Below are 24,113 nucleotides of genomic sequence, written 5' to 3'. Positions count from 1 at the left end.
CAACCTCAATTACTGCCTTGATGCTCAGCCCCACTCAGAATCAGATCAAGATGGGGTGGTGAAGCAACCACTGATTCCTCTTCAAGCTACCTAGGGCTGCCCCCAACCTGCCCTGCTGGGCTCCCTGAGCCATGCTGGAGTGGGCCAGGCCCACAGGTGGTTGGTGGCCCACAGGCAGTGGGTTGGTAGCAGCCAGCCTGTGCCTACGTGCCGGGGCAGGTGGATATGGCGGGTGGTGTGGCTGCAAGCAGGGCCGTGGGGAGCACAGCGTGGGTCACGGGAGGCCATGGCAGGCATCAAACCTGCCAGGAGATTTGGAAAACAGCAGGAAGAAAAGCAGCTTCTCTTGGCAGCCCATGGCTTGGGTGCCAGTGCTCCTGGGGCCCGCGCCAGCCAGCACAGCCCTCCCTGGAGAAGCAGCACCGCTGGCTGCCAGGTGAGATGGAGCCGGGGGGGGAGCTTCTCCAGTGGCACAGTACATGCCCCAACCCTGCACCCATCACCCCACCTCTGGTCTGCCTGCAGGCACCCTCACCTCCAGCAAGAATTGGCACTGCTGGTCCCCAGGTTTGATAAACAGACCCTGAACTGGGGAACAGTGAGCTCTGGGTGTGGGGTGGGGGTGAGGGTGCCCTAGGCACCACCAGCACCAGTGGACACAGGAGCTGACAGGGTGGAAGACCCAGCAGTGGGAGCACCTGAGGTCACTTGCTGCCTTTCTGAAAACATTTTTGGACCCTCCCGAGCCTCAGTTTCCCCCTGGTGCCTCAGTTTCCCCCTGGTGTCTCAGTTTCCCTCAGTGTCTAAGTTTCCCTCCTGTGCTGTGTTTGCCCATCCCCCTCAGGGTGTGGGAGCTGGTGCCTCAGCTGCTTTCCCGGGGTGACCCCACCTGGCCCCAGGATGCACCACTGCCTTCCCAAATATGGGCAAACTGAGGCATGGCACCTGCCAGGCCAGATAGATGGAGATGCAGGATGTGATGGTGGCTGATGAGGTTTGGGGAGCACAGAAGGATCATGGAGGGGACCTGGCTCATAGCCAAGATGTCCCCCTGCCCCAGGAAATATCCCTTGGCTGGCAGCACCAGGGCTATGTGTCTTCCCAGCCAAAACTCCCCTGGGGATCCAAGAAAGGGAAATGTTTCACAGAACTGGAAAAAAACCTAAACAACCCTTAGCCAGCAGACCCCAGGACTGCCAGCTCCTCTGCCTGGCCCTGCATCAGTGAGGGGCTCTTGGGGTGGCCCATGTCCCCCAGCCCCACTCCCAGCACATGAAGAAACTGAGCACTGCCCGAGCCCCATTGCTTCACCAACCTTGGGCTGTGGGGTCCCAGTCCAAGAGCCGCCAGGATGTGACATGGGGATGGTGGCACTTGTACCCCCAGAGTGCAAAGCAAAACTGAGGCAGAAGACACTGCTGGGCTAGTGGCAGCCATGTCTGCCACAGGGAGGGCAGGCAGTGGGCAGCCCTGGCTTAGCAGCCCCTCCAGCCCTGGGGACTCAGCAGGGCCCCCCCAGAGCTCTGAGCCCAGCTTTAGCCCCTGACGCAGGAGGTTTTATTTGCCTCTCAAAGTATTTTTAGCCCTGTCTGCTCTGTCCTGGCCTTTCTGAGGGGGTTTAACTCACCCCCCCCTCCCTCCCAACCACATCATGCATCATGAAAGGTGTGGGGGTGCAGAGAGGGGTCCCCAGCTCCCTCCCAGGAGTGCCCACTGGCACCAGGGGTGTCTCTGCACCCTGTGATGGGCTCACGGTGCTCACCCCTCTGCAACTCCAATCCCTTGCAGCTTGCAGCAAGTCACTGGTTAAAAATAGCCCCGGCCTTTGGCCAAGGAGCTGGCGACCTTGTGGGAGGATCGGCCGCCCCCAGGGCCTGGCCGTGAAGAGTTCATGGCCCCCCCACAGCCCCATTGCCTTCACCCAACCATAGAGGTGCCAGCAGTTCAGCACCAGACGCTCACTTGCTCCTAGGGGGCTGGGGACACCCTGGTAGGAGCTGACAGCTTGGGATGGGGAAACTGAGGCATGGTGCAGTGACAAACTGTGCCAGAGAGCAAAGGGAGATGACCACTGTCCTGAGCATGGCCGGGTCCTGCACCCCGAATGCTGACAGACATGGGGGGGTTCATCCATTTGGGCAGCTCAGCAGAGCCTTCCTGGGGAGACTCTAAGGCTAAGCCCGGCTGGGTCCTATTTCGCGAGGGTTTTGGATGCCTCCCAAGCAGCAGGAGCGGGGGCTGGCAGGGACAAAGGGACTCTGTTTGGGACGTTGGGCTCCAGTGGTGCCCAGTGTGGAAGCTGGTGGCTGTGGCCGGTCCCCTTGTCCCCCACATGACAAGGCAGCACCCAGAGCTGGGGTGGGGGTGTCTGCCCCTCTCCAATACCAGGTGCTGTTCCCCATCCATCTGGAGGTAAACTGAGGCAAGAGGTGAGACTGTCCTTGACTCCTGGGCCACCACTGTAACTGCTAAGTGACACTGCCATGCCATGCTGACAGCTGTGCCAACCTGCCTTGTGACACGGAGTCCACCAGCCACCTGCCCTGGGCTACTTGCCTGGGCTGGCCCCAAGCCATCCCCTGGCGGAGTCCAAGGTCCCCAAGTGGAGCCAATGCCCCAGCCACCCAGTTCACACAACAGCTGACAGAAAGGTTTCATCAGGATGAATCCTGCCAGCTTGACACCACAACAGGGTGCACCAGAGTACCAACTGGTGTGGTGCTGGCCTTGGCTCTTGGGGGTGTCCATGTCACCACATCCCCCCTGGAACTGCCTGCCCAGGCCCTAGGGGCTTTGGAAAGCTCCGAGGTTTCGGGGTCACATCACCATTAGCAGCTCGTACACACGAAGCCCTCATCACAGCAATGCTGGGCGATCTCTGGATGGCTCCTGTCCCTGTCCTCACACAGGACACAACGAGGCCGTGGCTCAGCCCTGGCATTGCTGCTGGCAGCTCCCTTCTCCAACCAATTCCCCACCGCAAGGCGGGTGTGCACGCCCCAGTTCCCTCCGGCGGTACCTCAGGATACGATGCAGTCATCACTAATGCATCTGGACTCATTTACAGGGATGAGAAAATGTTTCCAGGTTTCCCACAAAGTCCCATTAAGATCCCAGTCCCACTCTATTTTTAGTGCCCCCATCACTGACGCCTTACCCAGCCACCCCAGTGCTCCAGGGCCCCGTGGGGACACCCCAAGCGTGATCCCACCTTTTGAGGGGAGCCAAACTGGGTGGCTGGAAGGGGCGAATCCTGACCCAGCAGCTTTGCACCCATGAGTGCACCCCAGCACTGTGGGCTCCTTTCATGGCAGGAGGAAGCCTGCTGGGAACCAACAGCCAAAGTGTCCCCTGGTCACTGACTGTGGGACCCTGCTTGGCTCTGATGACAAGGGGACAGTGGCATCAAGTGATTCTTGGTGGGCCTGGGCACACCCTGCAGCACCAGTTGGTCACCTGCCAACGGCCCCCAACCCAACGACCCCCGCATCCCACAGTGCTTCCCCCACAAGGCAGTGGTTGCCCAGAGGGCTCCTGGTGGAGCTGGTGTGGGTGTAGGACCCTGTGCCCTCCCAGGCTATCTATAGCCATGACCTCAGCGAGGGCCGGGGGAGGCACCCGGCCATGCATCCTCCTTCCTTGGCAGGGCTGCCACAGCCCCCCCGGGAAAGAGCCACTGCCAAGTTGAGGTTTTTATCTCATACGTTCGCTAATCTGATGGGATTCTGCATCGGGGGCTGCCCACGGGTGGCTCACAAAGGCGACGGACCAGGAGGGGCTCAGCCAAGTGCTGGGAACACTGGTGGTGAGGGCAGGTGGGGTGATGGGTATCACTGCCTGAGGTGACAGGGTGCAACCCTGAGGGATGGATGAAAGGGGACAGGGATGGAAGAAGACAGATGTGTGGATGGCAAGCGGGGGATGTCCCAGCATGGGCAGGGGTGACCTGAGGACACCCCACAGCTGCGCCCCGCAGGTGCTGGGGTCACAGACCCCTGCAGAGCCAGGGGGTCAGGACGTGCTCTCTGCTGGCTGCCCTGGGGGAAACAGGGAAGGGGTGGCCCAGAGGAGGGGAATTTCCCCAGCTTTTTTCTCCAACAAACTCCTCGGCTTGTGCAATTAGAGAAATTTGTTTAACAAACTCCTGGGGGAGTGGAGCGGGAAGGTGGGGTGGCGCGCAGCCAGGGGTGCTGCTTGCACAGGCCCGCTCGCTCCCTGCCCGCGCCTTTGATCACCGGTGCCTCGCCAGGGGAGATGAGCGGTTCCCGCAGTCAGACACAGCGGCCAGAGCTGTGCTGTGCTGCAGCAGCAAGTATCAAAGCCCTGTGGACGTGCCACCCATGGCAGCCCTCGGCCCCGGCCAGGTAGCTCCCTCTGCTCACTCACCACCATGCCACCACCCTCACCAAGCTGGCACAGCCCTGGCACCCCAAACCTCCTGGGCTGCACGTGTGTGCACATGCTTGCACCCTTGCATGCCCACGCGCGCAGCTGGCAGGCAAGTTGCAAGGCTCAGGGTGCGCGCTCCTGCACTCTCGTGCTCTCTCTCTTTTCTCCAGCGACTCCATTTCCATCAAAAAAACCCTTTACTCGGCACTTTTCTCCAGCGCCACTTCATTGGTATTCACCGCACAGTGCTGCCTGTCCTGGCGCACAGGTTACTAAAGGAGATTTTGTGGCGCAGCGTGGCAGGGGTCACATTTCAGCCTGCACTGTCTTGCTTTCCTGAATCGATGGGCAGGAGCCAGGGGAATGGCAGGAGGGGGGAATGCAGGATTTGGCATATCGCAGCTTCCACCAAGCAGCCACGGGATCAAGCAGTCTCATCTCCCATTGCACTGGGGTGAGGTGAGCAACAGGTGATGGGTGGACCCCCTGGGAGGTCACTGGTGGTCTACATCCTCCCTGGCAGCCCACTGTGCCCACTGGAGCAGCCCACAAAAGGGGTCTGAGCAGAGAGCAGGGCACACATTTGGTACTGCCACCAAATGTGATCACCAGCAGTGATGCCACTGCTACCCAGATGAGTCCTGAGTAGCATCCATCATGTCCCTGGCAGGACTGTACCCCCCGGATGGCGTCCCGGGTGGTGCCTCTCATTTTTGAGCTGGTTTGGGGAAAGGGGAAATGTCTGGGTGGAAAATCAACATTTCTCTCTCTGTTGTTTTTTTTCTTTTTTTTTTCTTTTTTTTTTTTTTTTTTTTTTTTCCTTTGAAAGCAGAAATATTTCTTGGTTTTTGTGATCAGAAACATGTTGGGGTTTTTTTTGGACAACAGCCGGTCAAATACCGTTTCCCTGTAAAAGGGAATGCAGGGGCCCTTTGCAAGGAGAGCAAAAGCCTTCTTAAAAAACAAGATTAAACCCCATTTTAAAAAAAATAAAATCCATGTAACTACAGACTTGAACAAACTCCTGGAGAAGAAGGGGTCAACAGGAGGGCCAGAGCCTGGCATTCCTGTGCCAGGCAGTGCAGCCTAAGGCTGCCATGGCCCTTCCTGGCGCAGCAGTGCTGGCTGGGAGGGCGATGCCTGTGGCGGGCATCCCAAAGCCCAGACCTGGGGATTTTGCCCAAAATGCTGATTAGAGCTGGCTGCTGGCTGAGAAAAGGAGGATTAATGCACTTTTAAAGCAGCGTAGAGTTAACAGGGAAATCAATCCTGGGCAGGGGCTGGCCCACAGGTCCCCCAGCACGTGAGCACTGACACACCTGGGCTGTGGGATTCTTTCCCAGCTCCTCTGCAAGCCCCAGGAACTGCTGGGCCTTGGTGGCAGGCGCAGGGTGCTGGGTCCTGGCCAAGCTGGCACAGGGCAGCGTGGCAGTGGGGGATGCCTGCCTGGGGACGACGTGACAGATGGCCAGCACAGCCACTCACCCGGGTGTCAGCCAGGCCTTGGGATGCCCGTGGGGGCCCTGCATGTCCGCACCCTGAAGCTGGTACATCCCAAGGGGCTGTGTCCCCTCCCTGAGGGTGACACTATCTTGGTGTGCTCAGCTGTTCAGTGCAAAGAGGGAAGTTAAGCTCAATCTCTTGCTTGTGCCCATTTGGTGCATACAAAGGTGTTTTGGCACTGGGCACCTTTGTGCCCCTCTCAGGCCACCAGCCGCTCCTGACTACTGTGGGGACATCACCAGTGATGCCTTGTGGTGCCAGCCCATGCTGGCAGAGCCGAGCACCCACCAGTGCTCTGGCCGCTCCCCATCGCCTTTGCTGCCCTGCCCCGACCTGCCCGGCACACCCTGTGGTGCCGCAGGAGAAATTCCCACCCTGAGGGTCCCGCAGGAGCAGACTATACCCCTACCACCCCCAGGCCCCGCCTGTACCCTCCAGCTCAGCTCTAGGTACTGGGGGACACAGGAACACCCTGGTACCCCTCTGTTGAGCACTCGGCAGTGCTGGCACTGCCAACTTTGTGCCAGAAATGCAATGGCAGAGCCAGAGCCAGAGCTGCAAGGTAATACCTTGCCTCCCCCCAGCCTTCTTTCTTCCCCTCCAGCAAATGACTCTCAATTGGTGCCACCATCCCCATCCCTGCCATTCAAGGCTTGGCTTGGCCCTGGGACAGCTGCAGCCACACCAGAAGTGATGGGGGGGGACAATGGGCACCTCTGGGACTGCAGGGCAGTGTCCAAGGGCTGGGCATGGGGAAAGCTGATGCAGGCAGCACTGGGCAAGGGAAACTGGCAACTTGGCAAGCAGCAGGCAAGCCATTCCTGTCCCCAGGGCTATCCTTGGTGAGCTCTGTCATGCAGGGACCTGTCTCCATCATGCCCAAAAGCAGGGGACACTGCTTAAGACCCTTTTGCTTAAGAGTGCCAACTCACTTCCCCTCAGGCCCCTGCCACACACAGCCCTGGGTCAGGGCAAAACTCCAGCCACCACTATGGCAGTTTTTCATCAGGGGGTCTCAAGCTCCCAGTGCCAGGCATGTCTGGTGCTCCCAGAGGAGCTGCACCTTGCCAACAGGAGCAGGACTGGCGCGGCTGCCCCTCAGCACAGCTCCTCTGCCCGCCAAGCCTTGCCATGCTGGCACGGCCCCATCCGCAGATTGCCATGCTGTAGCCACCCCTGCAAGTGGGTAAAACAATGCTGGGTTACAGCAGGCTCAGGAGATGGCTCCCGGCGCCCCTCCTCAGCCCACCCAGAATGGGGGGGGATCAAAAAGCACCAGGGGGAGCGATCTCCAGTGCTTCAAGGCAGGTGGGAAGCAAGCTGGGCCTGGCCATGGGGCTTTGTTCAGCCAGCTGCCACCACGTGTGCAGGTGGGCAGAGCTGGGCACATGCTCAGTCCCCTCCCTGCCCGGGTACAGGGGGAAGTGAAGCACAGGAAAGGGGGGAAGAAGCACAGGCAGGGGGAGAGCTGCCTGGTAAGATGAATTATTGGCAGGTGCCTGGGCTGGAGGGAGGAGGGCAGCTGATTTATTGTGCAAGGCCCCAGCCAAGTTCAAGGTGATGCGGTGGAGAGTGGTGCAGCACGAGTGCTGGCCGCTCGGCTCTCCCCCACTGGCGTCTATGGCGCAGCAGGCCTCATCCTGCCCGCCCAGCCCAGCCCTCCCAGCCGCCTTCAGGAACTGCACTTCAAGCAGGATCTATTTTCCCGGGCAAGGATTTAAGAGCAGCTGGGGCAGAAGAGGCGCGATCCTCAGCAGCACTGCCGGCACAGGAAAAACGAGGCTCTCTCCAAGGTTGCATTTAAAGAACGGACTCATTGTTTTTCCCAAACAATACTCAGCAGATGGGAAAACTGAAAGTGTGTTGCAACCTTCCCTCTCTCCCGCCCTCTGTGCCTGGTTTGCTGCTTCCATCCAATGGCACCCGCTCTAGCTCCCATCTGGAAACCAGTTCACCAGAGCTACTGGTGGAAGGCTAAGCATTGGTGCTCCCCTCTCTTGCTGAAAAGCCACCACACTTTTGGGAAGGTTTGCAAAGGGATGCCCTGGTGAAATGTGCCCAGTAGGCAGCTCCTGGCTATGGCCACATGCCCAAGCTGGTGGTGGCAGCTGCCTGACATGCAGAGCCAACGGGCGGTGGCCAGGGAGAGGCAAAATCCCCCTCGGCATCCAGGAGAGGCAGCTGTGACTGGCTCACATGGCTGATGCCTGGCTCTGTCTCCTGGGCACTGCAGCATGCTTGCTGCTTTGGGTGCCGATGGTGCTGGCCAGTACAGAGGTGTGTGCCAAGCCAGTGTGGCCAGGCGCTCCCTGATGCTCATGGAACTGGGTCCTGCCAGCTATGGCACACGCAGGGGTTTGCACCTGGCCACTGGCTCAGCCAAGCAGGGCAGGAGCATCACCTCTGGTCCCAAACCTGTCTCCATCTGAGCACCAGCAAGATGCCCAGCTCCCACTGCTTCAGCTGCCATTGAGGTCTGCACCCATCTCAGCTTGGTCCCAGGCTACGGGTACCTGGGCCCAGAGCATGTCAAGATGACTGCCAGGTGCCAGAAATGAGCTAAAGGCTTGCCAGAGCAACATTGGTCATAAAATTTGCACATTCCCCCTCCTAGAAGCATCCCAAATTCCGGCACTGTTGCAGATCCAGGATCCGGTAGTAATAGCTCTGGAAACATCACCGGTTCCTCAGCAGGGCTCTCAAAGGACACACACACGGGGCCAGTGGCAGGTGCTCAGTGCCAGGGTCATTTTGGAATCCTAGCAACCAGACTCTCTGGGCAAGGGAAGGCTTCATGCATGGCAGCGGTGCTGGTGCTCTTTCCTTTGGAATCCAGGCAGCTCCCTCTTGACTTCCGAGCCTGACCCCAAGGAGGGACACAGGTGAGCTGAGGAAGCAGGAGGGAAAGCCTGAGAAGAGACAGAGAGCTGAGGAGGGCACAGTCACCATCCTTGCCTGATGGGAAACTCAGCCAAGGCCCTGGCTGGGAGTGTGTTGCGGATGATGCCTTTGCCAGGGCTATTTTGGTGTTGATGGGCTGCCAATTGCCAGCTTGGACCAGCTTGGGCTGGGAAGGGTGACTGACCAGCAGCAGCCAGGATCCAAGTGGCCATGCTGGGCTTGAAGGGCCAGTGGTGGCTGCAGCAGTGGTAGATGCGTGAAGGCAGAGGCAGGGCGGCTCCCGCGCACGTTCCAATGTATCCACATCACCATCACGGCTCCTGATTCCAGGCGAGCCTCCCAGCCACACGGGTGGGATGGGAACAGCTCAGCTGGCGGCAAGGGGGGGGCCAGATCCAGAAGGTGCAGATGATGCCTGATCCCATCCGAGCCTGGCTGGATTGGAGCTGAGGCTATGCCAGGGCAATGAGGGAGAAACGAGCCTTCCAAAGGCTGGGAACCACCAAGGAAAAAAACAGCTTCCCTCCATTGACTTGGCAAAGTGCTGGGAAGAGCCCAGGTTTATGCACAGAATGTTTCCTGCCAGCCCTGGCCCATGACCGCATGGCCTCCCACAACAGAGCACCCCAATGGCTGCAACAATGGGCACTGCCAACACAGCGCTGGCTGGGGAGGAGAAGGGGAGGGAGGAGTGGGACCCCCAGGAAGGATGAAGTTGGGGTGGGAGAGAAGAGATGGAAAGGGAAGGGAAAGGAAAAAAGAAAAAAGAAGAGGAAAAAAGAAGAAAACATTATAGAAAATTTTAAGAAGAAAAAAAAAAAAGAAAAAAGAAAGGAAAAAAGAGAAAAAAGAAGAAAAAAATTTAAAAAGAAAAAAAAAGAAAAAGGAAAAAAGAAAATGAAATTCCAAAAAACCAAAAAAACACCACCCAACAGTAAAAATAAAAAGGAAAAGAAGAAAAAAGAGTAAGAGAATAGAACAGCAAAGAAGACCGAGTTGTGATTCCTTGCCAAGTAAACCACACGACGGGGAGCACCATTCCCAGGGTCATTTGAGCAGCCCCAGAGCTGCCCAGCCGTGCCCCTGCCCCTGCCCATGCGCCTGACCGCGCTGTCGCACGCTGCACCGCACCCAGGAGAGCCCGGGCCGAGGCTGGACCCCGCGCTGCCTGCCCGCACGATGCAGGTGCCGTGGTGCTGCCAAAGGGAACCTCCCGGCCCCCCCCGGGCAGCTGAGTACGCAGCTCTGGCCCAAGGGATGGGGTCTGCCAAGAGACCCCGCGGTGCAGGGGGGTCTCCCCAGCAGCGCTGAGACCTCGCAGGGTGCGGCTCGAGGCGAGTTTGGAGCAGGCAGCGGCTGCCAGCAGGGAAGAGGTTACGAGCCGGGAGGGGGGGCCCTTCCTGCTCAATAATTAAATAAATATCAGCGATCGATAAGGACAGAGCAAAGGCAGAGCCGCAGCGGTCGTGGTGCAGGCAATGGGGTGTGTGTGTCCCCAAAGCCCCCCCCCGCAGTCGTACTAGCTGTTTGGGGGAGACTATGTTCATCCCCCCATGCCCGCACCATGGGCCCTGGTGCTGCCACCGCACCGCCCGCCACCGGGCCACGTCGGCGTGGCCTGGAGTGACACCAGTGTCCCCACACACATGACTCTGGGCTGCCCCTCGACACCCAGAGACTGAGGAGTGCTCCCCACAACCCTCCCTGCACGACCCCCCCTGCCCTCTCGTCTGCCAGCACGGCATGGCGCTGCCGGTTGCAAATTGTCCCGAACTCGGAGGATTTTGAAGGAAAAGCATGAGTTCCCCCACCTCCTTGCACCCCATCATGTGCAGCTGTGCTGGTGGGGGGAAAGAAAAAAGTTTCACTCTACGCAAGAGGTGGTGTGGACGAGGCCGAACCCGCAGCGCGAACACCCTCCCCAAACTCAACTGGGGACCCCCCGCACCTCACTGCGTCCCCCCCAGCCCCAAAGACGGCGGCGTCCCCGCACCACCCATCTCCGGGCGCAGCACAAAAAATACCGAGCCCAAACCACAATGCAACCTTCCCCGCCTCCCCCCCCCCCCCGCTCCCCAAGTGAAAGCGGAGGCAGAAAAACCCCAAAAAGCATCAGAAACACACACAAAAAAAAAACCAAACCAAAAAAGGCTGGGGGGAAACGAGGGAAACGCAGCTCCTCCGAACAGCCCTGCACCAGCCCCAACCCGCCCTTTCCCTGTTACGATTATTTTTACCGAGGGGGTTGTTGCTTTTTCCTTTTTTTTTTGTTTCCTTTTTTTTTTTTTTTTTTTTTTTTTTTTTTTTTTTTTTCTCACTGCAACTGCAAAGGTCTCTTGCGGCGAATGGGGGGAAGAGGGAATTTTGGGGGGGGGACGCGGGAGGGGGCTGGTTACCTGGGTCAGGCAGAGAGGAGACGAATACATCCCGAGCCGAGCTGGGAAAGTGGCTAATTGCAGGGCTGAGACTCGAGGCGTAAAAGTTACTGAGTCATTTCGGAGGCTGGAGCAGTCCGGGCGTTTTTTCTCTCTCTCTCCTCCGGAGCGGATCTGCGGGGCCCGGGGGGGGGGGCAACCAGGCAAGGGGGGGGCGGCCCCGCGGGAGGAGGGGGGGCCGAGGAGGAAATAAAAAGGGTCCAACTTCCACTCCCACCCCAAAAATAAAAATTAAAAAAAAAAAAAAAATTACCCCCCCCTTGGAAAAGAAAACGCTTTTTTTGTTGTTGTTGCTGTTTGTTTGGAGGTTGGGGGGGGCGTTTCAAAGAGGCTAAAGGCTCATCTTCGACCGGGGGGGGTCAGGGGGTCCGCGCCCAGCCTGCAGGCAGGGGCGGCGGGCAGCGGGGAAGTTAGAGAGGAAGCGGCTCCATCCGAGACACGGGCAGAGGAGAGAGGGAGGAAAGAAAGAATGAGAAAATGAAAAAAAAAAAAAAAAAAAAAAAAAAAAAAAAAAAAAAAGCGAGGAATGAAGTGACGTTATGAAAAAAGCCCATCCCAAAATATTACATCCCATTTAAAGATGTAGGAACCCCCTTTGGCTCGCAGGGACGAGACGCTGCGGGGCAGGGGGGAGCTGGGGAAGGACGGGCCGTGTGTATCCCCCTCCCTCTCCCCGGGGGGCGGTGAGTCCCCCAGTGCTACGGTGGCCCCGGTCTAGGCAACGCCGGGCCAGCTCGCCCTTTTTTTTTTTTTTCCTGTTGTTCTGGAGTTATTTATTTATTTAGTTATTTAATAACCGGAGACAACACGGCGATGAGGGAAGAAAAAAAAAAAACAAAACCACAAACAAACCTGCAGATTCATAGACAACTTCTTGGGCAGCGGCCTCGGGAGACGCTGCCCCGGCATGTAGGGGGGGGGGGGAGGGGGGAATGCACCGGGGCAGGGGGATGCCTCTCGATACCGGGGGCCCTCCTCCAGCTCCGCGCTCCCACCCGCCGCATCCCGCGGACAAACGCTTTTTCTTTCCTCTCAGGGGGAGGGAAACAAGGCAGGGGTGGGGTGTATGGGTGTGTATTTCACGACCGGCGGCATCTCGATGATGTTCCCCGGTACCCCCACGGACAGCCCTGCGTCCCCCACCCCCGGATCTCACAAAGAAAAAAAAAAAGAGGAAAAAAAAAAGCGGAGCCCTGCGCTCGACAAACTCCAAACCGTAAGTTCTCGCTCCAGAAACACCACCGCCACCAAACAATTCTGCAGACTTTAATAAAACCTAATTAGAGAGCGAGCGAGGGCGAGAGCCACGTACGGAAAAACAAAGGGAATCCCCGGCTCCTAATTGTGAAAGTGAGTTTCAGCCCTGCAGGATGGCGGGCGCAGCCTCCCGAGGTTGGCGATTTATTTAGCCCCGCTCTCACCTCCCTTCAGACACGCATATATGGGGTTTTTATTTTATTTTGTTTGTTTAATTGCTGCCTGCAGTGACCCGGGCTGTGGGACCGCTCCCGGCCCCAGCCCTGCCTACAGCTCCCCAGAGCAGAAAAACGCTTTTTCTTTACCTCCCGCTCTGCCGGGGCAGGTAACCCTTCCCTGCCGGCCCCTCTCTTCGCACAACTGATTTTTCACTCGCAACTTTTGCCGCTCCCCAGCAAACCATCCAGGCCGCCCCCTCTCGGGGGGTTGGGTTTATTTCCCCCCCGCAGTAAAGCCAGTCCCGGGGTCAGCCCCGCGGGATGCGGCGATTCTGCGGCGGCTCCGCGCAAACTTCGCCGGTCTCTCACACACCCCCCCCACCTTCCGCCACCCATCTTCCCTCCATGGTCCTGGGGGGAGCTCAAGGAGGGGTTCCGTGGGAGCCGCGACATTGCGCTTCCTCCCGTGGCCTGGCGGGAGGCAAAGCAGGAAAAACCCAGCTCGGCGGGGCCGGGGGGGGCTTTATTATTACATGGAGGAAGATGGGGGTGGTGAGGCAAGGGCTGTCCCCCCCTCCCCAATCCCTCGGGTGCGCCAGGGCGGCCCCGAGTGGGACTTGAGCGCGACCCTCCCGGAGCGTCACTTTCAAGTTCAAGTGGCTGGTGCCGGCGGCCTCCCCTCCCCGCCCCTTCTTAGAGCGGCCATTTTCAGCTCCCATCCCTGGGCTGCGGAGCCTCCCCCCGCGCCGCGACCTCCCCGCCGGGCGGCTCCCTCCCTCCCTCTCTCCCCCCTTCCTCCCCCTCTTCCCCCTTCCCTCCCCTCTCCCCCCCTTATACCGCGGGAAGGGGTGGGCAGGGGGAGGAGAGACGACAGCAACTTGCCTCCGCCACCCCGGCACCCCCCGCCCTCCACTCCCGCCACCGTATTAAACTCCGGTCCCGCTGCCCCCTCCCTGGCAGCGAACTTTTACTGGTGGGTGCAGACGCGAACACACGCACACGGGGGGGAGGGGAGAGGGGGAAGAAGGAAAGTAGAAGAGAAAATGAAAGTGTCATGGGACCTACCATAGCCAAGTGCAATTAACGGGCTTCCAAGTTGCTGCGGAAAGCAAAGCAAAGAGGATGGGCTTTTTTTGGTATTTTGTTCTAAACCGTATGTTTTCCACCGAGCCGAAGGAGGAGGAAAAAAACGTTGCCCCAAAAAATAATTAAAAAAAATTTAAAATCCCAGTAATAATAATAGCCTCCCCCTTCCCCTCCAAGGCCACCGGCAGTGTCCTCCGGCAGTGTCCACCGGCGGTCACCCTCTGCCCGGCTCTGCGTAGTTCCCGGGGGCCATGCTCCGGCCTCAGCGCCTCGCGGGGGGCCGGGCTGGGCCGGGCCGGGCGCCGCGGGGCATGGGCCGAGCTCCGGGGGGGCGGCGGGGGGCGGTGGGAGTGCAGGGCCCGGCCCAGCCCGGCCTCATGCGCCGCGGGGGTGGCGGGGAATGGGACCCGATGGTTATTTTTGGAAGGCAAGAAAAAAAAATTAAAAATTATTTCTTTTTAAAAAAAATTAAAAATAAAAATAAAAAGCGGGGTGAGGGCCGGGCGGCGCCTATGGAAAAGCAGCGCAGACATCCCCCCCGCCCCCTCCCAGCGAAGCCCAACTCCGGCCGGGCACGGCTCCTCCTGGCAGCCCGCAGCGCCCTGACCCCATCGCCGCCTCCTCCGCTGCCTCCTCCCCTCGCCCGGGGCACCGGCGGCTGCGACGAGGACGCTCCGGTGCGGAGGCGGGGAGCAGCACCAGGAGGCGGAGGAGGAAGGCTCCGGCCCCGCTCCCCAGGCAGCGCGGCGGCCCCCGGATGGTGCTGGTAGGTGGCGGGGGCTGCGGCGCGGCCCCCCCGGGCCCGGCTGGCTGCAGCGGGAGGCTCGGGGCCGCCTCCCCGGCCCTGTTTGGGGGGGTGGGAAGGGCTGGGGGTGCGGCCCCGGTGCGGAGCTACCGCAGAGCGGGGAGGAGCCGCGGGCAGCGCCGGGCCCGGCCGCCCACTCCTGCACCGGGCACCGCGACCTCCCCCCCGCCACTGCACCGGGAACCACTACTCCCTGCTCCCCTTCCCTGCACCGATTACCCCCGGCACTGAGCACCGCGGCCCTCGCCCGTGGTCATCCCCTGGTCATTCCGGCCCCGCGCTGCGGCGACCCCGTTCTCACCCTCATCCCTGGCCTGTGGACACTCCCCATCCCCTTACGGACATCCCCATCCCCACGGACACCCCTATCCCCATAGACACCCCCACCTCCGCCCCACGGACACCCCGCGTGTACCCTAGTCAGCGTTCCCCCTCCCCTCTGGGCACTTTCCATGCCGGCACCCCCCTCCTTAGGCTGCCCCATCCCTCTCCCCCCCTTCCTCTTGTGCCCCTCACCCTCCACACTCCTCATTCCCCCCCTCCCGGGTCTCTCTTAAAGCCATAGGCCGTTTTGCAGCCGGTGCAGCGGCTTCAGCGGAGGCGTCAAGGGGCTGTGTGGGGTGTCGGTGGCTGGTGGGGGATATCCACCGATCCTGGTCCCACTTCCAAAAGTTGGCAGCGAGGAGCCGGTTTTAGTCCGGGAGAGGAGAAGGGTGCTTTGGGGAGAGCCTTTCCCTGCATTTCCATCGATCCCTTTGTGTCTGGACCTGTATTTTTAACCCTTGTTATTGAGTAATCCTTTAATCTTTTAATCCTTTCAAATAACCATATTTTTCTATAGGAAAGCAAGAAAAAGTAGATTTTTTTTTTCTTTTTTTTCAGTTTGTGAAGGGTCAAAGCGTGTGCTGTATGTCTGTGTTTTCAGGCACGCTCCGTAGTCTTGAACAAACAGGAACATAATCTCTGTCTGTCTTGTGCTCAAATGATTTCAGTGTGATAAATAATGTGCTAAATAATTTATTATCTATTTAAAAAATAAAATTAAAGCAGGCTACTCTGTTATTCCCCACGTTTTTATTTCAACATTTTCTCCCTCTTTAATTTTTTTTTTCCGGGGGAACTCTGCAAGCCCTGATCATTTTTACAAGGGATCAGCTCGATTTTAACACGGATTTTGTATACACTAGAGGTTTATTTTATCCATCCCCGTATCCCCTTTGTCTGCTAAACCCACTGTGCGTGTTCCGAGATATTGGACGTTACACACATAATTTGTGTGTTCACAGGATATATTTTACTGCTGTTCAAGTTGTTTGTCATAACACCAAAGTACAGTCCTCGGCCTGATCTCGTTTTGTTCTAGCCTTCTATAAAAAAAAAAAAAAATCTTTATAAGATCTAGATTTTTTTTTTTAATCTCCATCTGCTCCCCCTTGAAAAAAGCCACATCCCTGTTTTAAAGCAGAAAAAAAGGCTCCTGTCTGACATGAGCAGTTCTCTTGCCCTCTCCCATCCTTTAAGGAATGCAAACTCTGCTGTAACTTTTTACACAGGATCCAGTTTTCATTTTTTGCTCAATGCTGGGTGAGATACGGCGCAAATGTAGAAACCCTGGGGAAGAATTTGCCAGTTTTTAACCTCTTCCAAGGCTGCTGCCTGTGCCCGCCTGGCAGCTCTGTACCTCCTGCCAGGGTTTTATTTCTCAGCCGTGGTTTTGTGGCTCCCCTGGCTTCTCTGTTTCAGGGAGGCCATGCAGGTTGGGCTGCAATCCCAGTGCCGTGGGGGATGCCCTGGCAGTGCCAGGCTGGTGGTGCCAAGCTGTCCAGCCCAGCACCAGGCTGACAAGGAGAAAAAAAAGGAGGATGATGAGAGGGTGGAGGAAAAGTAGGGCTGGGATTTTATTATTTTCACTTTGGCAATGGCCTGGGACATGGAATGGTAGGGAAGGGAGTCTGATGGATTTGTTTTTGTAATGCTGTTAATGTGTTTTAGTGAGGTTGAAGGGCTGCCAGCCTTGTCTCAGGACACCCCCCCCTTGTGGGTTTCCAGCACTGGCACATGTTATATCCCCCCCAGATTCACCTCATTCCTCCTCTCTGAGCAAGAGCCCCAAGAAATGATCCTGCAGGAACCCAAACAGTGTCGGCCCAGGGGTGGAATAACCTAAGGGCGGCAAGTGGCATCTGTAGTTCTGTCACCCTCTGGACCCTGCTGGGGGGTCTGCTCAGCATGGGGATGTGGGCAGGTTGTGGGAGTCTGCTCAGCCCTGGTAGGCTCTGGGGGTGCAGGCAGGCTGGGGAGGTGCAGGCAGGATGGGGGATACAGGCTTGATGGGGAGTACAGAGTGCAGCCACCCCAGCCCCAATTCCTTTTGTAAACCCCAGGCAGCAAAACACTAAAAATAAAATAATCTGTTGGTTTAATTTTCAGGCTGCCTGTAAACAGCATTCCAAGGACTGTGTGTGCATGGGGAAATCCAAATCAAATTTATTTTTCCTGTGCAGGTCAACTCTGATGCCTCAAATAAAAACAAATTGGGGGTATTTGGGCACTGGTTTTGTTTCTTCTGGGTTTTTATAAGGGTTGAAGCTGAATTACTACTCTTTTGGTGCAGAGGTGGAGAGGCTGGAACAGGACCTTTGTTCCTTCTCTCGGGTTTCTGTCCCAGACTCTAGAAAATCTGTGCTGGGAACAAGTGGAAATTTGTTTGTGTCTCTTCCCCCCCCCCCCCCCTCCCAACTCCCCCAGTGATATTTGGTGCTGCAAGAGGCTGGTGCCTTCCCATGCTGGTGGCTAGGGCTGCTCCCCTGTGCCACCCACCCATCCAGGTGCCTGTGGCCAGGAGCCCCTGCCTGGTACCAGTCAGCCCTGACCTGAGCCCCCTGTCCCCCAAAAAACCATTTTTGCCCCATCCTCAAAGCTGGATTTTATTTCTAAAGGGCATTTCATGGTTGATTTGTGCTGCTAAGATGCCTCAATGCCAAATTTTGGGCTCAACAGGGGGATGCAGATACTCATGAAGCAATACAGGGCAGGGTAACTCTCCCATCACCAGAGGAAAATATTCCTCAGCATCTTTTGCCTTTTCTTGGGCTAATTTTAAACATTAAAAAAAAAAAAAATTTCCAGAGTTTTTTCAAAAGTCCCATTCTGCTGGGTGCAGCTCTTGAGACTGCCAGCACCACTGAGCCACGTCCCGTGCCGGAAAGAGGGAGAGGGAAATAAACCACATTGGGACAGTTTTTGTTGCTGCTATTCTTTGCTTTAAAGTAACTTTTAAAGAGAATATTCTGGTTTTGACCAGAATTTATTTACTTTACTCCTGCATATGGCTCTTGGCCTGGGTCCCAAACAGGCAGAGGTCTGGCCCAGCTCAATTCACAGCCGAAATATGCAATGAAAAAAGATTTTTTTTCCCCCCCTTTTTTTTTTCTTTCTTTATAAAGCAGGTTTGTAACTAGTGAAATCTTTGCTGACAAGAAGGGGGATTTTGATTTAAAAATTGCTAGCAGATTTCAGTGAATTATTCTGCAGGATTCTGAAGGGCTTTTTTAGGATTTTTGCTGTTTTCTTTTTTCCTTCTTCTTTTTTTTTTTTTTTTTTTTTTTCTTCACTTTATATGTGAAAAAAAATTAAAAACCTGAATTTGCCCCCTCTGTATTTTTTCCATCAGTCTCAAACATCCCCTCTTCCCCCCTGATTTGTTGGAAACCATCCCTTGAAGAGCCACAACTTTTGATAATACTCCTTTGCAACCTTTTTACTGACCTTACAGGAGTGGATCTCTCCTAAACTGATCTTAAAACTTGTTCCTTCACATCAAAAAGGAGATTTTTTGCCTTTTCCTCCTGTGTACTGGCCTTGCTCCTGCCAAATGCCTTAAAATCGACTGTTGGGGGCAAAGCCCTGTCGGGACTTTGTGTGGATGGAGGTGCTGGGAGCACTTCCAAATGTTGAAATTTCACTTGTTAAATAAAAGCCAACAAATAAATAAACCAACAACCAAACCCCAAAAGCAACCTGGAAATACTGCCTCACTTGATTTAGGTTTTGTTTTGGTTTGTTTTTTTTCCTTACAAAAAGAAAGAAATCAAGTAGAAATCAAGTGCAGCCACTCTCCTATGTCTGGTTTGTCATATCAGGATTGGGGAACTGGGGGAAATTTCTGGAACAGGAGGAATGGGGAGAAATGCCCACTGAATGTTTGTTCGGTGTGAGTGCATCCAGGTTTCTTTTTTCCCCTCCTTGCAGCTGGACCTTGGGCTCAGGATATCGTCCCCTCAACACTCAGCAGAGCCACCAAACCCCCCCCCCCCACTTGGCTTCGGGCTTGGGAGCATCTCAGTGCCATGGCCCTGGTGGCATCCTCGGCTCAGCACCAGCATGGCATGGGCACCCAGCAGCACCCTGAAACACTCATGTGCAGCACCCAAGGGTGGAGTAAGGACAAAAATCCCCCAAATAGGGCTTTGCTGGAGGGGAGGATGGAGGAGCAGGGAAGCATTGCACTGTTTTGGGGAGTGGTAAGTGAAAATGGTCAGGGGTGGGTGTGATGAGTGGGTCAGGGCTCTGCGCCCCAGCACCCAACTGGCACCCTGTTCTTCTGGGCTTAGTCCCTGGGAGCTGTCAGAGCTCAGAGAGGACAAAAGCAGCAGGTGGTGGCGTTTCGTAGCCTGAACAGGAGGTGGAGGAACTGTGGGGGAATTTTTAACCAGTTGCCAAAGCAAACAGAAGCTGAAGGGGGAGGTAACCTGCTACCTGCTCCTGCCACTGGCTCCGGCACCTCTGCCCGGCCCTGCCTGGCCCACAGCTCTTCCTTCATGTCAGATGTGAGACAGGGGGCTCTGGGGTGATACTGGGGGCCAAGTAGTCCAGGAGCAGGGATGGCACTTTGCCATCTCCCAGTTGCTCCAGTTTGACATGGGCACTGGGTGTGGGGGTTTGGTCTCCCAGCACAGCCCAGTGCCAGCCCTGGGCCCTTTGGATGAGGCATTTTGCCACAGTAGGAAATGATTTCTCTGAGAGTTTTGTTTGTCAGAAAAGAAAACTGGTCTGGAATTTGCAAGAATTGAGTTTGAAGAGACTGGCAAGGAATTAATATTAGTTTTCCAGAGCAAGCTCCCACTCGTGCTGGTGCGGGGAGACACAGCTTGAAGAGAGGCGAAACAGAGGTGTGTGCAAAATACCGGGTGAAGGGTCCCTTCTCTGGGAAAACTTTAGTGACTCCCATAATCGATTGTCAGCCTACATCTGTAGCTAAACGAATTACTGCAGACAAATTGGCGTGAATATTCGCCTCGCAAAGCTCTCCAGCCACACAAAGGGTTCGCTTTCCCCCTTCCCCTGCTATGATTTTATGAGAGAGGAAAATTACTCGGATGCTGAGCATACTGTAAGTAATAAGGGCTTTGAAAATAGGCTCCTAATTAAAAATGATACTACTGCTTATTTGTTTTTAAGCACACATTAAACTTTTTTTTTCCCCTTCCCTGTTGCATTCAAATGCTGGGGTTGCTTGCTTGTTGGGTTTTTTTTTTGTGAAAATTGGCTTTCTGTGCCGTGATTCTGGTTTGATTTGACTCCCCCCCCCACCTCTGGGGTCTGCTTTGAATTAGCGAAAGCCAAATCCAAGAAGCTGGAAAGGGATATTGTAGAATTTTCCATGTCCTTATTATTTTTTTTTATTAGTGGGCCCGGGCGGCTTGGCTGAGCGGGGAGGAAAAATGGGTTTTGTGGTTGCAGCAGTTGTGTGAGCCGCTGGTATTGGGGCTCTGCTGGCTGGGCAGTGGCACTAACTGGCCCCTGGGCTGATTACCCAAAGCCTTGGGCACAGCCCACTAAGCTGCACCCACAGGACAGCACCAGCCTGGCCGTGGTAGTTTCCTGGGGTCACCAGGGTGGTGGCAGCAGTACCCAGTGCTGGCATCAGCACCAACCAGCCAGGGCAGTACCAAGGGACTCAGTGCTCTTTGCCAAAGGCTCTCTGGGGTTATACTGGCACCCAGGGGACATGAGTGGGCTGTTGTGGCAGCACCTCAAGGCGCAGGCATCGCTTCAGTGGAAAAGCCATCGCATTTCAGCGGGTGCCCTTTGGCCACGTGGTGCTGGTGAGCATTACTGGGGGATGAAGGGGACAGATGTGGGGGGCGCTTGGGTAATGGCCACAGGGGTGACAGTGTTTCATGGTTCTGGTCCAGACTTGACTCTTAAACCCAGAATTATTGCAGGAATGGGGCTGGGGATGGCATGTTCACAGGCAACAGAGGGACAAGCCTGTCCCTTTCACAACATGCCTCAGTTTCCCCGATCTGCACCATGCTGGGGAGGGGGGATTTGGTGACCAGTTCCCCTCCCTGTTTTCACACACAGGGTGATCTGGAGAGTTAACTCCAGCCACACTAGCCCTGGGCTGCCAGCACATGCTCTGCCGGGCCCTGAACCCCAGCCAGCTCCCACTCCGGCAACAACAGCTGCTATTGTGCGCCAGCAGCCCTGCGCCAGCACCCAGCTGCCGCCACAGCCTGGGAGGGTACAACCAGCGGGTGACAAGTGGACCTTGTATCTCTGCTTTGGGCTGCTGCTTGTTGCTTGAATATATTTTTTTTTTTATAAATAGGAAGTGTGGAAAACAGGGTGTCTGAATCCCAGCATTCCTTCCAGCACATGGTGCAGCAAGCGAGGTGAAAAAGTATTTTTTTAAGGCAATTGCTTGACTTTTTTTTTTTTTTTGCATCTTTTTGCCCTTTATTTGCCTTTTTTTTTCTTTTTCTCTTTCTTTTTTTCTGCCTTCCTTTCCCTTCCTCCCCATTTTTCCCTTTTTTTTTTTTTTTTCCATTTTTTTCCCCATTTTTTTGTTTCTTGAGTCTCTCTCTACAGTCGTGGCAGATGCATCGCCTTGGAAGGGGCTGTGTTTACCCAAGTGCCACCATGTTTTTCACTGGGGTTGGCTTGCCCCAGTGTGTCAGTATGTGGCGGGAGCGACGTGGTTGTCCCAGCAAACATCTCCTGCCGCCCTCAGCACTGGGGCTGTTTCTTCTCCCTACCTGGCAGCTCCGAGCTCACTCCCACAGGAGCAGGGCCCAAGCCTCCCGGCTGATACCTTGGGGTTGAACCCAAACCTCCAGCTGTTTTGGGGTTAGGAATGGGCTCTGTGCTCCCTGCCCTGAGCTACCTGCTGGGGCTGAAAGCACGATCCATCCCTGCAGCCCCATTCCATTGGAGCTGTAGGAGAATTGTCAACTACTCTTGTGTTATGAGTGGGGAAACCGAGGCATGGCTCCATGTTGGCTTTTAGCCATTGACAGTAGCCAGAGCAGAGCAAACCCACAGGGGACAATTTTCCTGCTGGGTCTTGAATCTTTTTAAACCAATGCTTTTGTGGCTTTTAGCATGAGGGCTGTTACCAAAGGGTGGTATCTTGCACCGTGCTCCCAGCTCAGCACTTGCCCATGGGATGTGGGTGCTGCCCAGGTGAGCACCATTACAGGAGCATCACTGATGCTGAGCACTAGCAGGGCCATGGGGAAGGGGCCCATCCCCAGCAGGGAAATCGCGGTATGGAGCTGAGATGAGACCTACAGACGCTCTCCAAAATGCCGGTGCTGGCACTCCCCACCTGCCCGGGCATCCTGGCTGTGTGCCCAGAGTGGGGAGGAGGGGGAAGGCAGCGTCGGGCTGGGAAGCTGAGCCAAATCTCAGCCCAGTGGTAATGTTTAATGTTGATTTTTGTATTCTCCTTCCTCCAGGCTGGCAGGACTTTGGTGTAGGCAGAGCCAACAGCTCCCACAGCCACGGCCTCCTCAACATGGGGCCATCCTGTGTTCACGTGTCCCCTCCTTCCCAATCCATCACCAAGGCCCATGCCTGCCAGGGGAGCTTGGAAAAAGATAGATCCTCTGAATCAAGGGTCTTTTGGAGGGCTGGAGGGACCCCAAATTCAGAATTTTGTTGGGTGAGGGCAGGGCCCTCCAGGTGCTTTGCTGTGGTTGGGCACTGCATGAAGCTGCATCCAGCATCCCAACCTTCTGGGGGCTCATTCCCCTGAAGAGCATAAACCCACAGGAAAATCAAATCTACTGCAACAAGTGGGGCTGAGATTGCAATCACCCACCCTGTTGGCCTCTGGGCACAAATGGAAGGTGACAGAGGAGTCCCCTGGCACCCCTGCCCTGCAACCTGTCTGACCCAGAGCTGGGAGCAGGGCTCTGGGAGCACAGCACAAAGCTTGGGGACCAAAGTGTCCAAGAAAGTCAGGTTTCAGACCAGATCCCTGACACTAGGGCTGGGTTTCTCCAAGCTGCCAAAATCCCAGCATGGGGCTTTGCCGACTGTGGGCAGGTCTCACCACACTCCTGCACTGGCCAGGGGCTGCTTGGGAGCTGCTGCTTGCCCCGTAGCACCATAACCCCAGCTCCAGCCTCAGAACTGGGAAGTCTGTCTTGAAACCAGTTCGACTAGAATAACTGGGAAGGCAGCTGCGGTTTCTTTTCAGGAAAAAAAAAGGAGATCTTGAAAAAGAACTGAAACTCTTTTCATTTGGACAAAAATACTCCTAGACATTTTTCCATGTATTGCCAGTGTCCAAGAGCATTTGCTTTTCATTTTTCAATGGAAACGAAGAGCAATGTAATTGCAAATAATGTTTTACTGAGGAAAAAAAAAAAAAAAAAAAGAAAGAAAGAAAAGGAAAAGGAGGGAATTACTGCTAAAAATCCATTTTGGTAAAAACAAAGCAACTTGGTGAAAGAAAATCCTTCCAAAACTGGGTCTGGCCTGTGCTGACATGGTTCCCCCTGTGCTCCCATCCTCCTGAGCCTTGCCGGAACACACAGTGCTAGGCGCTGCGGGCAGGCCAGTGTTCACTTCTTGTTCTTATCCCCTTGGGGCCACGGCACACACTGCCATAGCCCCTTCCTCGCTGCCCAGAGCTGGGTCCTGGCCTGGCAGTGAATTTGGTTCTCCTCACCACGTCCCCGCCACATCCCTGCCGCATCCCCCAACGCCTGCCTGCATTTTGGAGTGGGGTGTGAAGCAAATATGAGATGGCCTCAAACACTCAGTCCCATGGTGCTTTTTGGAATAGTGATAATTAAATTCAGACTTTTTTCCTTTCAAAATGCCTTGGAAAAATCCAATCACTTTGCAAATCAAAATAAGCATTTCCAATTAATCCTCTAACTCGAACCACATGGCTTTTAGGGAACGCGGTTACACTCTGCTGAGACGCTATTTTTAAACCAGTGATGGCTCCGGCAATGTTCTGAGCGTGCTGCAGGCAGGCACAGTGCAGGCAGCCAGAGCTGCCAGGCACAGGCACTGCTGGAGTGGGGCTTGGGGACATGTCGTCGCTGTCCCCACAGGTGTGAAGGTGCTATCCAGGTCAACAGCAAGTAACAACTCTTGCCGGTGGTCCTGGTGGCGGCAGGGGCATGAGCTGAAGCTTTCTGAACTCAGATTTCTGCCTCTGGTGTGACAGTGGTGCCACTCCTCACTCCTCCCCACAGTCAGGGGGTCCTGGTGCCTGCATCCCTTCCAAACACCTCCTCCGGGGGCTGAGGCTGCACAAACTCATCACAGGCA

General features: G+C 55.9%; 1 protein-coding gene and 2 long non-coding RNA genes across 7 annotated transcripts in view; 2 read left to right on the top strand and 1 right to left on the bottom strand.

Annotated features, from left to right (window-relative positions):
• Positions 1-13,878, bottom strand: part of NFIC (nuclear factor I C) — a 43,751-nt gene extending 29,873 nt beyond the window's left edge. The window contains exon 1 of one of the 5 annotated variants that reach the window (XM_071727849.1): positions 13,709-13,878. In XM_071727849.1, the coding sequence (XP_071583950.1) occupies positions 13,709-13,711 (3 nt within the window). In that variant the 5' untranslated portion in view covers positions 13,712-13,878. Of the gene's footprint in view, positions 1-11,189; positions 12,146-13,708 lie in introns of those variants that run through there. The other 4 variants (XM_071727850.1, XM_071727848.1, XM_071727852.1 and 1 more) reach the window with 4 other exon arrangements.
• A 66-nt stretch (positions 13,879-13,944) lies between these two features.
• LOC139788187 (uncharacterized) lies at positions 13,945-17,257 on the top strand. The gene is made up of 3 exons (XR_011722781.1): positions 13,945-14,495; positions 15,417-16,575; positions 16,663-17,257. It is a non-coding gene; the product is annotated as an uncharacterized lncRNA (long non-coding RNA).
• A 1,605-nt stretch (positions 17,258-18,862) lies between these two features.
• On the top strand, positions 18,863-23,650 carry LOC139788189 (uncharacterized). Its single transcript, XR_011722782.1, has 2 exons — positions 18,863-19,926; positions 22,280-23,650. It is a non-coding gene; the product is annotated as an uncharacterized lncRNA (long non-coding RNA).
• Positions 23,651-24,113: the final 463 nt, after the last annotated feature.

The sequence above is a fragment of the Heliangelus exortis genome, chromosome 28 (genome assembly GCF_036169615.1).
Source record: "Heliangelus exortis chromosome 28, bHelExo1.hap1, whole genome shotgun sequence".
NCBI classification, from domain to species: Eukaryota; Metazoa; Chordata; class Aves; order Apodiformes; family Trochilidae; genus Heliangelus; species Heliangelus exortis.
Note: the sequence above shows the minus strand (reverse complement) of the source record. Positions and strands in the feature narration are given on the sequence as shown.